Source organism: Scomber japonicus, chromosome 20 (assembly GCF_027409825.1).
Source record: "Scomber japonicus isolate fScoJap1 chromosome 20, fScoJap1.pri, whole genome shotgun sequence".
NCBI classification, from domain to species: domain Eukaryota; kingdom Metazoa; phylum Chordata; class Actinopteri; order Scombriformes; family Scombridae; genus Scomber; species Scomber japonicus.
In genome coordinates this window covers 7,836,084-7,848,501 of record NC_070597.1, presented here as the reverse complement: position 1 = coordinate 7,848,501, position 12,418 = coordinate 7,836,084, and the positions used below count along the sequence as shown (strand labels likewise).

General features: G+C 40.2%; 1 protein-coding gene across 1 annotated transcript; it reads left to right on the top strand.

The window, feature by feature from the left end:
- Positions 1–5,585: 5,585 nt before the first annotated feature.
- On the top strand, positions 5,586–11,055 carry LOC128381887 (NLR family CARD domain-containing protein 3-like). The gene is made up of 9 exons (XM_053341907.1): positions 5,586–5,631; positions 5,853–6,002; positions 6,092–6,145; positions 6,255–8,037; positions 9,117–9,278; positions 9,395–9,568; positions 9,693–9,860; positions 9,998–10,044; positions 10,140–11,055. The coding sequence occupies exons 1-9, from the start codon at positions 5,586–5,588 to the stop codon at positions 10,658–10,660; spliced, it is 3,105 nt and encodes a 1,034-aa protein (XP_053197882.1). The 3' UTR covers positions 10,661–11,055.
- Positions 11,056–12,418: the final 1,363 nt, after the last annotated feature.

The following is a 12,418-nucleotide window of genomic DNA, read 5'->3' as shown; positions in this document are numbered from 1 at the left end:
AGAATAAGCTCGTGCAGCATGAGACCAAGGCCTCTCTAGTTCAATGAAGTCACTGAAAATGGGCTTAAGGCTAAATTTTTTAGCGGGAGGGGGTGCAGTAAATCATAATTAGGTGACATATTGTTTAAGGGTTTAAAGGGATAGGAGCACGCGATGGTGCAGATGACACAACCCCCCCCCCCCCCCCCCCCCTCCAAAAAAGAAAGCTTTGACATCCCAGTTCCTGTCACTTCTTATACCTTCCAAATAGTGCAGATAACATCTCAGCAGCATTTTTTATTTTACTGCACTGGTTGGGATGCACCCAACCCTGGGTCACACCTCACTGCAGCAGCAAGGCAAACTGTGACACACACATTCATATACACACACACACACACACACACACACACACACATTGCATATGTACATACAGATACAGATACACACTCCAGGGATCAATATTGATTAATGCAGGTCTTGCTCTCGACACGGTAGGCCTTCCTGAGCCACAGATTTTGCCTGTGCATTGGAGAGTGTGCAGGAGGAGAGAGATAGTGATGGGCAGGGGAATAATATGACTGCCGGTATCAGGTTTCCTCCGATGAGCATGCACCTATGTTTTTCCACAGTGCGAGGGGCTGTTAGCTTGGCGGCGCTAAAAGATGGTGTCACACAGATCCAGAGTGCCTCACTAAATGTTTAATGTGGCATGAGTGGGAGGCCATCAGAGGACAGGCGGGTGGGGCTGGAGGGAGCCATAGAGCTTGAGAGTTAGAGGCCCTGTGTGTGTGTGTGTGTGTGTGTGTGTGTGTGTGTGCATGTGCGTGTGCGTGCGTGCGTGTGTGTGCGTGTGTGTGCGTGGCTGCCTGCTCAGCTCTCTGGCTCAGAGGTGGCATGGCAAACAGCACATAGACACTGTCAGAGAAAAAGAGAGCAAAAATGGTGATTTCACTTGGAAATCTTTATGCGTGGTTGTCAGCGTGGGAACACACAAAGCTGCAACACTGAAAAGTTCAAATATTATGAGGCCGTATCTGCAAGTGCAGCCTGCTGAATGCGTGATGGAGAGCAGGAAAAGGAGGCCAGCATGTGTATGTGTGTGCATGTGTGTGTGTGTTATGTGGAAGACAAATGAGCACTGCAACGTAGGCTACTGGCCCTCTCCTGCCCTCCTTTCCCTACGTGCTAACCCTGCTGCCTCTCCTCCTCTTCCTCCACCTCCTCAGCCTCCACAGAAGTTATATAATGCTGAACTCCTCAGCCTTTGTTATCTCACACCAACCACACACTACGCCTTGCCTGCTTGATGAGAGACAGAGGAGCAGAGGAGGGAAGAGGAGTGAGAGCACGGGAGGCCGAGAGAAGAGAAAGTGGGATGGTTTCAGCTTAAATCAGCTCTCAATGAGGGAAAGAAAGACAGTCTGTGTGTGATTTTCCATATTGTAATATTATTACTGTCAGACCTGTTGTCATCTTCATTGTTAGCAACCTTCTGGGCCATTATGCTCTATGCACAAGCTAACTATGACTTCACAGTGTCACAGAAAAGAATGCCAGGCATCCATATATGTCAGCCTCCTTCTTAATTCTGCAATGGAAAATAGCACACAAGGGTGGTAACTATTTACTTTGATATCACTTGGTGTTCCCATGCAACGCTGCTGTGAAAAACACTTTGACAAAATGGCACACTGAGGCTCTTGCACCTTGCAATGTGGATCTACCCTGACTGAGAGGAAACTCTAATTACGCAAGCTGATGGCCAGATAATTATGGCCCCACAGTTATTTTAGCCATGTTGAGAAACTGAGTGTGCGCCTCCTCAAGTGCATCTCACAAACTTCCCTTATTCAAACTAGCTGCAGGCAGCAGAGGAAAATTACAGTGTAGCATAACATGTCGCTTGTCTTTTTGAATGGGCTCAGCTGAAGCTAGCAGCCGTACACTCATGCAGGACTTGAAATTATACAATACCATGCCTTATTGGAGCCAAAAGAGGCTTATGTGCAAATCTGCAGAGTCAAAACATCACATTTCTGTTTGTAGCAGACTCCTGTGGCTGACTGAAGCTCTGTTTATACCCAGAATAGACTAATTGTGCAAATCAGAGCTTCAGTAGCTGCGAAATATTTAGGCATGACTTTTCCTTTGTTGTGACTAATGAGGGTGAATATGCCATCTGTTACATCATCACAACGGAGAGGGTGGATGGGGCCAAGAGCTGAGTCATGACACTCTTGTTCTTCTCTGACGACAGCGATATACTGCTTTGAAGAAATAATCTGAAAGGGGGGAAGTGAATGAGTAACACTCTTTTCCTCCTTCAACAGATACCGTTGTGATGCCCTGCAGCACTAAGCTACTGACCTCCAACTGCTCAGCAGTTACAGCAGTGGTTGTGTTGTGTTGGGCTGCACCCAGGCATTAGTGTGTATAGCTGTACACGGAGGAAAGCATGGTGTTGCTGATGAAATGCCAGTGTTCTCCGTCGGCTCGGCCAGGATAAATAAATGATCATGATTTTGGACATCACAGCAAAAATCAGAGATGGCATGTACTCAGCCCCTGTTCAAGATGATTAGTCATTCAGTTTGAAGACTCCGATGAAGGGAAGTAGTAGTTGTAGTTGTGAATGCTGTAGAGGCTCCCTGAAAGCATATCAACAATATCTGTCAAATATGTATAATAACCCACATTTTTCAAGGGGCTCTTATCCTCTTGTGCCTCTGAAAACAAGATCCATCAGCTGTTATTCCAAATTAACAATAACAAATCAAGTCTGTTGTGCAAAATGAGAATTTAACATGAATTAAACATGGCTATAAACAATGCAGGTTTCAGAATTTAAAAAAAAAGTTTTATAAAAAGGGAAATGCATTCAACATATCACTCGTACTTAGACACAAGCAACTTTAACCCATTCCTCCTCCTCTCTTTGTACAGGATTTGCTGAAACATTAAACAATCCCATGTTTTTCTGTGCAATTAATTGATTTATTACAAATGTAATTTATATATTTGCGGCACAAAATCAGAGTGTTAGCTGAAATAATGAAGGTTTTAAGACAGTTTTGATATAGAGCCCCTCTTTCAAGATAGAGCATCAGGATCAGTTATTATTAGCTTAATCAAGTATCCTATTTGGCCTGGTTGGTAGTCCAGCCTTGACCATCACAAATGTTTATTAATTCTTCTTTTTGCTGTTCTTGGGGGGGGTGTAATGCAGTACATGGCTCTCACCACCTGAAGTCAGTCGAGAGCAGTGCTGAACTGAACAACAGCTGCTGACACCAGGAAAAGTGAAACAAGTTAAGGTCATTGTTAGTTGACCTATTATTAGCAGCACCTGCACAAGGAAATGAGGAAGAAACAAGGAGGACTAACTAAATATTTGTGAATATATTGGTTTCAGTGAAAAGAACAAAGGTGAGCAACAGATGTTGCTACTAAATAATTCAAAATGTTCTGAATGATTTTGATACATCTTTATCAGCTAGCAATAGTTTACCTGGATAGATTGTACTATATTCATTAAATTTAGTAATCACTTGTACTTATGATACTGTACTGTATGATGCTTTGTTTAGTCCATATTCAATCAGTTTTGACTTGTATTCAGGTTCATTTGAGCCCCTCTGCATTGTAGGAAACTACAGAAAAGTTTCAGTGCCATAACTTGCTTCCTTGTGTTAACAGAGGTCATCTAGGTCATTCTACTGTATATATAGGTTATATTCAATCTCATCGGTTCGTATTTTTTAAATGAAACATGTGATTCCACCCTTTTGACAAAGTGAAACCATGTGCTTATATTAACTACAATTAATTAGCTGTGTAAAAGTAAAACTTAAATCAATGCGTGATTTACAAATCATGATTTCTGCCTTTCTGCTATTTGAAATATGCCATATTGACATAATCAAGAGTCATTTGAGTATGTAGACAATAACAAAATGATTCTAGTCAGCTACAAAGTGTAAACAGATTAAAACCGGCAACTTAAAGCAGCTGTAATGAATGTTTTGTATATTTTACTAATAAATTGTGACAATATTTTAGTCACAATGCCGTAATTCTGGTAATGATCAGTGTTAAGTCTTCCCTATAAATTTACCCTATAAGCAGTTTGCTTTGATTAATCTTACATACAGTTTATATTGTCAAATCTGTTTTACTAGAAACCATGTGGAAACTTCTATAAGATTTCCTTAAAAAAAAAAAAGTAAAAATGTCCTGTTCTGTACATGGAGGCAATAAATCCAACAGCAAAAATTGGACTTTGCTTCCATCTTCTGTTCAACTAGCACAACTACAGCGAGTAGGATCTGAACTGTAAAAAGAATGCAGTTGTTCACAGGACTGCTGTATTAAATTAATGATGCCATTTGAATGATAATTTATTCTCTTATGTGGAGTAATTCAATATTATAGTAAACAGAGAAGACTGAATAACAAAATGTATGAAAAGCATGAGGAGTAAATGCTCAGTAATGATGAATGTTTAACTTATAATTTGGTCTCGGTCGCTTGTCGAATAAGTATGAAAAGACATTTTTAGTGAGGCAAAAGGGACACCAAAAACAACAATCCTGGATATGAGAAATGTTGACAATTATCTAAAAACTGTTCCCCTGCCAATAAAACTTTAATATACTTTTGAATATAACTGTGATAATACATCCAAGTCAAATAAACTCTTTGCCTTTAGGAGGAGGCATAAAGACTGGAAACAAAGGGAAACAGCTAGCCTGGATTAGGGTTGCTTGCCTAGTTATCACCCTCTAATGTGTTGTTTTCTTTAATTAACTGGAGATTTTAAATGGGGAAGGATCAGTTCATCTTAAAATTTCTGTTTGGATTTGCAGTTTATTTAAAATGATGCTGGTCCTTAAGTAGTATATATGAAATCCTGATATCCTGATGCATTAATGTGTGTGTTGACATGCATGTAACACACTTCCTGTAATGAATGTAAAATGTTACGATATATCTCTGTAATATATGTTGAAATCCTTATACATTCTGTACAATCTTCCTCTAAAAGTTTTAGTTTTTGATGCAAAATCATAAAAGGTTGATGTTTGTCTGATTTGACAGTAAAGACATTTTTTTTCTACTATTTTCGAAAAGTGAGGTTCATTTTTCAGAAAATGAAACCATTACATGAGTTGGGGTTCATTCAAGGATAATTAAAAAAAACGGCAGAACGTTCAGACAAGAAGAGGAAACCCCAACTTCCTGTTTTTTTTATTCAGGAAGACAGCTTTCTTATGTCTGTGCAAACGTCCCTCTGCTCACAACTAGCTGTTGCCAGTGAGAGAATCAGATAGCAATCACAACTGTTATTGAATTAGGTAAACGTCTACTTCACCTTTGTATGTTGTTTGATTTTAGCTGTAGGCTTGGTTGAACATAGTTAGCCTTGGTTAAACTGTATCTGACTAAAGGTCAATTTCATGCAGTCTATGTTTTCCGCTATTTGACTGTCTGGATGTGAATGACTCGAAGTGTACAGGAACGTTACCCTCTCGTGTCCCAAGACCCCAGATGAAGAATATCAATCAATGGAAACCATGTTACCACGAGGGAGCTGATGAGAAAAAATGGAGCAAAAAGATGCTGCTGATAAAACAGACAATGCCTCTCCAGGTAAGAATGTCAAATTAAGAATAAAAAGTTCATATGACAGGAAATTGTACTCAGTATTGCAATCATTAAAAGTGCAAAAGTACAACTCTATATAAAAGATTTGGTGGTTCAGGTCACTATTAAGTTACTTAATCGCAAGAAATGTCATGATTTTGTAACATTAATACTTCATGTACTGTGTTTTTGTAACAAAAACGGCAGAAACTGACTTTTGTGGTCTCTCTTGGTGTCAGTTCCCTCTATTCAAGCTTGGGTTCATGATTTCCATCCCAGCTATTCCGCTCAGACTGGAGGCAGTGTGGTCGCGCCTTCCATCATCGGCTCTACGGTTGAAGGCAGCATAAACATCAATATCATCTCAATAGCCCAAGGTAGACATATACATTGAGCGAATAAATTTAAATTGGATTCGGGCATTTCTGATGTTTTTCTTCTTTTGTGGGGTCTGTCATCTCTTCAGAAGAAGCATTAAACCGTGACATTGAAGACATCTGTGTGGCTCTACAGCCACAAAGTGAGTCCTTTATATTCCCTCTTTACTTTGATTACATTTGGACATGTGAAATATTGACAGAAAATCTTCATTCTTCAAAATAACCTTCAAATTGCATTGTCTCCTCCAGATAATAAGATTGTAGGATGTCAAAAGAAACTAAAATGTACTCTAAAGAGGAGGTTTGGCCATTTGCATCAAGGGACGGCAAAAGAAGCAAAAAAAATCTCACTCAAAAAGATCTACACAGAACTCTACATCACCGAGGGAGGAAGTGGGGAAGTCAATAAAGAGCATGAGGTGAGACAGATCGAGATGACATCCAGGATGCAGGTGGCCCACGAGAAATCAATCAGCTGCAACGACCTCTATGCTCTACAGGAACAAAACCACCCGATAAGAACTGTGATCACAAGAGGAGTCGCTGGCATCGGAAAAACCGTATCTATCAAAAAATTTACTCTAGACTGGGCTGAGGAGAGAGCAAACACACACCTGGAATTTGTATTTCCCTTCTGTTTCCGAGAGCTGAACCGGATGAAAAAGGAGTGGAGTCTAGTGGAGCTTGTCTGTGCCTTTTACCCTGAAACAAAAGACACAGGAATCTTTAGCAATGGTGGAAACAAAATGCTCTTCATCCTGGATGGCCTGGACGAGAGCCGTCTATCTTTGGACTTCCACAACAGTGAGATAATGCCTGATGTGACACAGCAAACCACCATAGCTGTGCTTCTGACCAACCTCATCAGGGGATCACTGCTTCCTTTGGCACTTGTTTGGATAACATCCCGCCCAGTAGCTTCCAGTCAGATCCCTCTGGAGCACATTGATCTTGTGACAGAAGTCCGCGGGTTCAACAACCCCCAGAAAGACGAGTACTTCAAGAGGAAAATAAGTGATGAGGGCTTAGCAAACAGGGTAATCACACATGTGAAATCCTGCAGGAGTCTCCACATCATGTGCCACATACCAGTTTTCTGTTGTATGGCAGCAACTGTTCTTGAGAAGAAGTTGGCGAAAGCAGACAGCAAAGACACACCAAAGACTCTCACTCAAATGTACATCCACTTCTTGTCCTTGTATGTGGACAGCACGAACAAGAGCCCGCCTGTAAGAAGAGAGTCAAACGCTGACTACATGAGAGATAACCTCATCTCTTTGGGTAAACTGGCCTTTAAAGAGCTGGAGAAAGGTCACCTGATCTTCTATGAGAGCGACCTTAAGCGAAACGGTATAGATGTCGCACAGGCATCGATGTTCTCAGGGGTCTACACAGAGATCTTCAATGAGGAGCTGACACTGGGCGAGGAGAAGATGTTCTGCTTTGTACATCTGAGCGTCCAGGAGTTCTTTGCTGCGTTGTATGTTTTTCTCACATTCAACAACGACAACTTGAACGTCTTGGTCAAGAAGTCATCCGTGTCAAGACGTTTCCCATTCAGAGATTCGTCAGAGCTCATTCTCTACAAAGAAGCAGTGGAAAAGGCTTTGCGGTGCGAGAATGGACATTTTGACATCTTCCTGCGCTTTCTTTTGGGCCTGTCTCTGGAGTCCAATCAGAGACTGTTGAAACATCTTATGACCAACAACAGAACAAACCCAAAGACAAGAACAGAGATCATCAAACACATCAAGGAGAAGATCAAGTCAAGCCCATCCCCGGACAGATGCCTCAATCTGTTTCACTGCCTGAATGAGCTGAACGACCACTCTCTGGTGGAGGAGATTCAGAGCTTTCTCAGCTCAGGAAGTCTGAACAGAGACAAACTCTCACCTTCCCAGTGGGCCACTCTGGTGTTTGTGTTACTGACTTCAGAGGAGGAGTTGAGTGTGTTTGAACTGAGCAACTACACCAGGTCAGAGGAAGCTCTCCTGAGGCTGCTTCCTGTCATGAAAACAGCCAGAGTAGCAAAGTAAGTACTTTGTAAAAGTAGTTATGAAGCTCTACAGCTTTATTTGTCCTAGAAGTTAAAGACTTTTGACTGTGAGGTTTAGATAACTAGGTAACGCCACACTAGATAAATCTGTTTAACTTCTGAACTAGGCCAAGATCACAACTAAGTGTTGTACTTATGACCACACCCACCTGCACAGGGTTTGATAAGAGCATCTTGTCACCAGTTGGCAGTGCAAGCAAGATCAAGGTACAAACAAAGTTAAAGTATAACTGGTTAATTTTTAACCTGATTTATTTCCTGTAAATGTGGCCGCTGTGTGAGCCGCCTACAGCTCCCACAGCTTTCCAAATAAACCTGATTTTTACATTAATCATGTCACTTATTGCTGAGTAAGACCAAAAGTAAACACAGAAACTAATGGCCTGGAATAGTCATTGTTGTTGACTTTAAAGCTTGTCCTAATGCACAGTTTTGAGCAATTCCTCTAATCCCTGCTATGGAGCTGGAGAATGCAAAGTTAGCATCACCCAATGAGCCACAGTAACCACATTTATGGGAAATATGCCATATTGACATAATCAAGAGTCAATTGAGTATGTAGACAGTAACACAATTATTCTAGTCAGCTACAACGTGCAAACAGATTAAAACCTGCAACTTAAAGCAGTTGTAATTAATATTTTTACATTGACAATGGATCAAATCAATTTAATGCCAAAGATATCGCTTGTAGTTACAGATTATCCCCCGACTGTGAGGTTCGCCTCAGTCCTATGGAGTGTTTTAGCATCTTTCAGCTCATTGTTTTGGTTTTCTGGCTCGCAATTGTACTGTTTTGCTGCTAAAAAAGCCAGATATTTCTTTTGGTGTTGGGTAGAAAGTAAAAAACAGAGCTATAAGAAAACAAAATGTAAAAAAATCAGTTTTTCAAGAATGATGATACCTTTTTAAAAAAAAAAATCTGCGTAGGTGCTTTCATGAGATTATAGCCACTTGTCTCGTACTCTAAGCATGGATGGGTGTTCAGCAGTATGTCTGCTCTCAACACAATGGGGCATTTCTCTGACATCGTTCACCTTCCTCTCTTATTGCAGTCTAAATGCATGTTACCTCACTGCAAAGTGCTGTGACAGGTTGGCCAACAGCATCACCTCATCCAAAGTTAGAGAGCTGGACCTGAGTAACAACAACCTGACAGATGCAGGACTGAAGCAGCTCTCTACTGGACTGAAAAACAGCAAACTACAGACATTCAGGTCAAAACTAATTGTATTCTGCTATGTCAAACTATTTAACAGTTATAAGTATAATCTGGTGTCGGTTTTAACATTTTAATTTTTATTTTATTTTATTTTTTGCTTGTTTTGTCTAGACTGAAGAGCTGCAACCTAACAGCAGACAGCTCTGAAGTCCTGGTCTCAGTTATCAGCTCAGCCTCCTGCCAACTGAAAGAGCTGGACCTCACTGACAATGACTTTCTGGATGTTGGAGTCAAAAAGCTCTCTGGTGGATTGGGGAGTCCTCACTGTAAAGTGGAAAAACTCATGTGAGTGAAATTCCATCCCAGATGAATTATTCAACAGTATAGTATCATGCATGCAAACTCATCTGTTGCTGTTGTCATGGGGATTAATTTAATTAAATGTCTGTGTTTTTTTTTTTTTTTTAAGTCTGTCCCTATGCAGAGTGACAGAGGAAGGCTGCATTTTCCTGGGATCTGCTCTAAACTCCTCCCGTCTGAGAGAGCTCGACCTGAGCTACAACCACCCAGGTGACGCAGGCCTGGAGCTGCTGTCCGCCCTGCTGGATGACCCACAATGCAGTCTTGAGAAACTCAGGTAGTTTTGGCATCAATACTCTTCATTGATTTTTCTCAGACAAACAAATTCTCCAAGATAACCTTCTTCCTGCATATTTACCCTTACTTTTTGACACTGTAACGATCAGAAAACTATGCTCTTCTGTCACATTTTAGTGTCGAACAATGTGGTGAATCCAGAGTTCAGCCGGGTCCCAAGAAATGTGAGTGACCAGTGACTTCTTGGTTTCCTTCTTAATTCATAAAACAGCATTGTGTAATGTTCATCACTGATATTCTCAATCTGTTGGTTCATCAGACACCAGTCAACTCACCCTGGACCCAAACACAGCTCACATAGACCTCACTCTGGCCGAAGGGAACAGGAAAGCAACACGGTGGACCAAGCAGCCATATGCAGATCACCCTGAAAGATTCGATTTCTCGAGACAGGTGTTGTGCAAGGAGGGTCTGACAGGACGCTGTTACTGGGAGACGGAGTGGAGCGGAAGAGCTTTAATAGGTGTGGCCTATAGACGAATGTGCAGGAAGGGAGAGGGTGATGAATGCAGGTTAGGCCGAAATAACTCTTCCTGGGGCCTGAACTGCAACAAGGATGGTTACAGAGCTTTTCACAAAGGTGTAAGCATTGTCATAAACATCCCATCCAGCTCCAATAAGGTGGGAGTCTATCTGGACTGGTCAGCAGGGACCGTGTCCTTCTTCAGGGTCTCTTGTGGTGCACTGACTCTCCTCCACACCTTCCACACCACCTTCACCGAACCTGTGTACCCAGGGTTTCATCTTGGCTGGGTGGACTCCACAGTGTACCTATGCTAAACATGATCTTCAGTGGAACCTCATTTTGCCCCTACTTACACTGAAGACTTCTCACATGATGCTGTATTTTCTTTCCTCTACTGCATTTGAGCCTGAAACTTCATTCAAGGATCAGTTCATCCAAACAACAAAAAAAAAAAAAACACAATTTTTTTCATCTATATTAGTCTTTAGCCACATTTTAGGTTTATTTGACCAGATTTTGTGGTATCAGTCCACCCCAATACTGACGCCAGAGGCACAACATTAAGTCTGCAACCAAACAAGTTTTTAAAATCTATCTATTATTATTGATTAATGTGCTATGTATTTTCTTGAGAAATGGATTGTTCGTTTAGTCTATGAATTATTATTTTTTTAAAGTTCAAGGTGACGTCTTTAAATGTCTTTTTTTGTCCAACCAACAGTCCAAAATATTAAATCTACTTGGCATTTTTGCTTAATTTATTAAATTGTCAAAATAGTTGATACATTTAATATACATACAAGTAATAGAGTAATTGTAATTGTTTCAGCTTTACAGAACACACACAAAATTGTTTGGATGACAAGATATCTTACAGTTGAAATATAAATGATCAGTGCTCTCTGGTGCACAAACTATGTAATAGCAACACTCAGGTATCTAAATGATCTTATATATACTTTTTTTGTTGCTTATCACAGATATGGTCAATATATAGTTCTTGCTGAAATTCTGTACAAAGGAGCTCAGTGGAAATTAATTGTGGGGCTTTCAGCATTAAAAACATTTCCTTCCAGCACTATAGCTGTTGTTTTAGAGACTATTTCTTCAATAGAAATGAGTTATAATGGAAAAGTACATTTTGAATTTACGTGATATTAATGTGTACATCAGTCCCATGTGATCATGTGGCCAACTGATCATTTCCCTTTTTCTTTATTGATTATTAGTTGCTATAGCAAATCATGTTTAAAAGAATCAACTTGATTCAACATAATCAACTTTTCTTTTTTTACAGCTACCACAAAACCATTTATTGTGTAGTATTAAAGTAATTTAATCATTTCGAGGATGCCTGATCTTCAAATATAACTCTATTTCTTAAAGCTAATATTGTACAAAGGTATTATGTAACATGTGAGCAATGTCATTACATCTATACAAACCAAGTTAAGTCCATAGTTGAAGCCTGGCATTTCCCATTTTCTCATATTGGACATATGAAACCAAATCTATCCGTGTGACTAGTTTAGTTTTTAAACTAAAGAAAAAACTATTAAGTGATCTAAACAGTGTTTGTACAGCAATATGATGAATGTATTTTGATCCTTTTTTAAAAAGTTTTGTAATTTGTAATAAAGCTTTTCTCCTGTGGAATCACAAAAATAAAAGTTGGATGGGAGAAGCACGATTTTGAGTTTCACTTTTAACAATCATTTTATTAGCAGTCCCAATAGGCAATGAAAAAAAAATCGAAGAAAAATAACGGAACAGAAATTAAGATTACAGTCAAGACGGTGGTTCAATCAAAGTCAGTGAACATAAAGACGGAACAGAGGGCTACACACACACCAAACAAACACAAAAGTCACGTTGTTAAAAAAGGAACAGAAGTGATAAATGAAGAAGACTGAATTGAATCTCATGGTTAGTGTGTGTGTGTGTGTGTGTGTGTTGGCTGATCCCTCTGTTCCTCAAGAGAAATTCACCAGGACCTACCTCACATTCACACAAACACATGCACACACTCACTCTCACACACACTCACACACACATATATCAAAAAGCCAGTC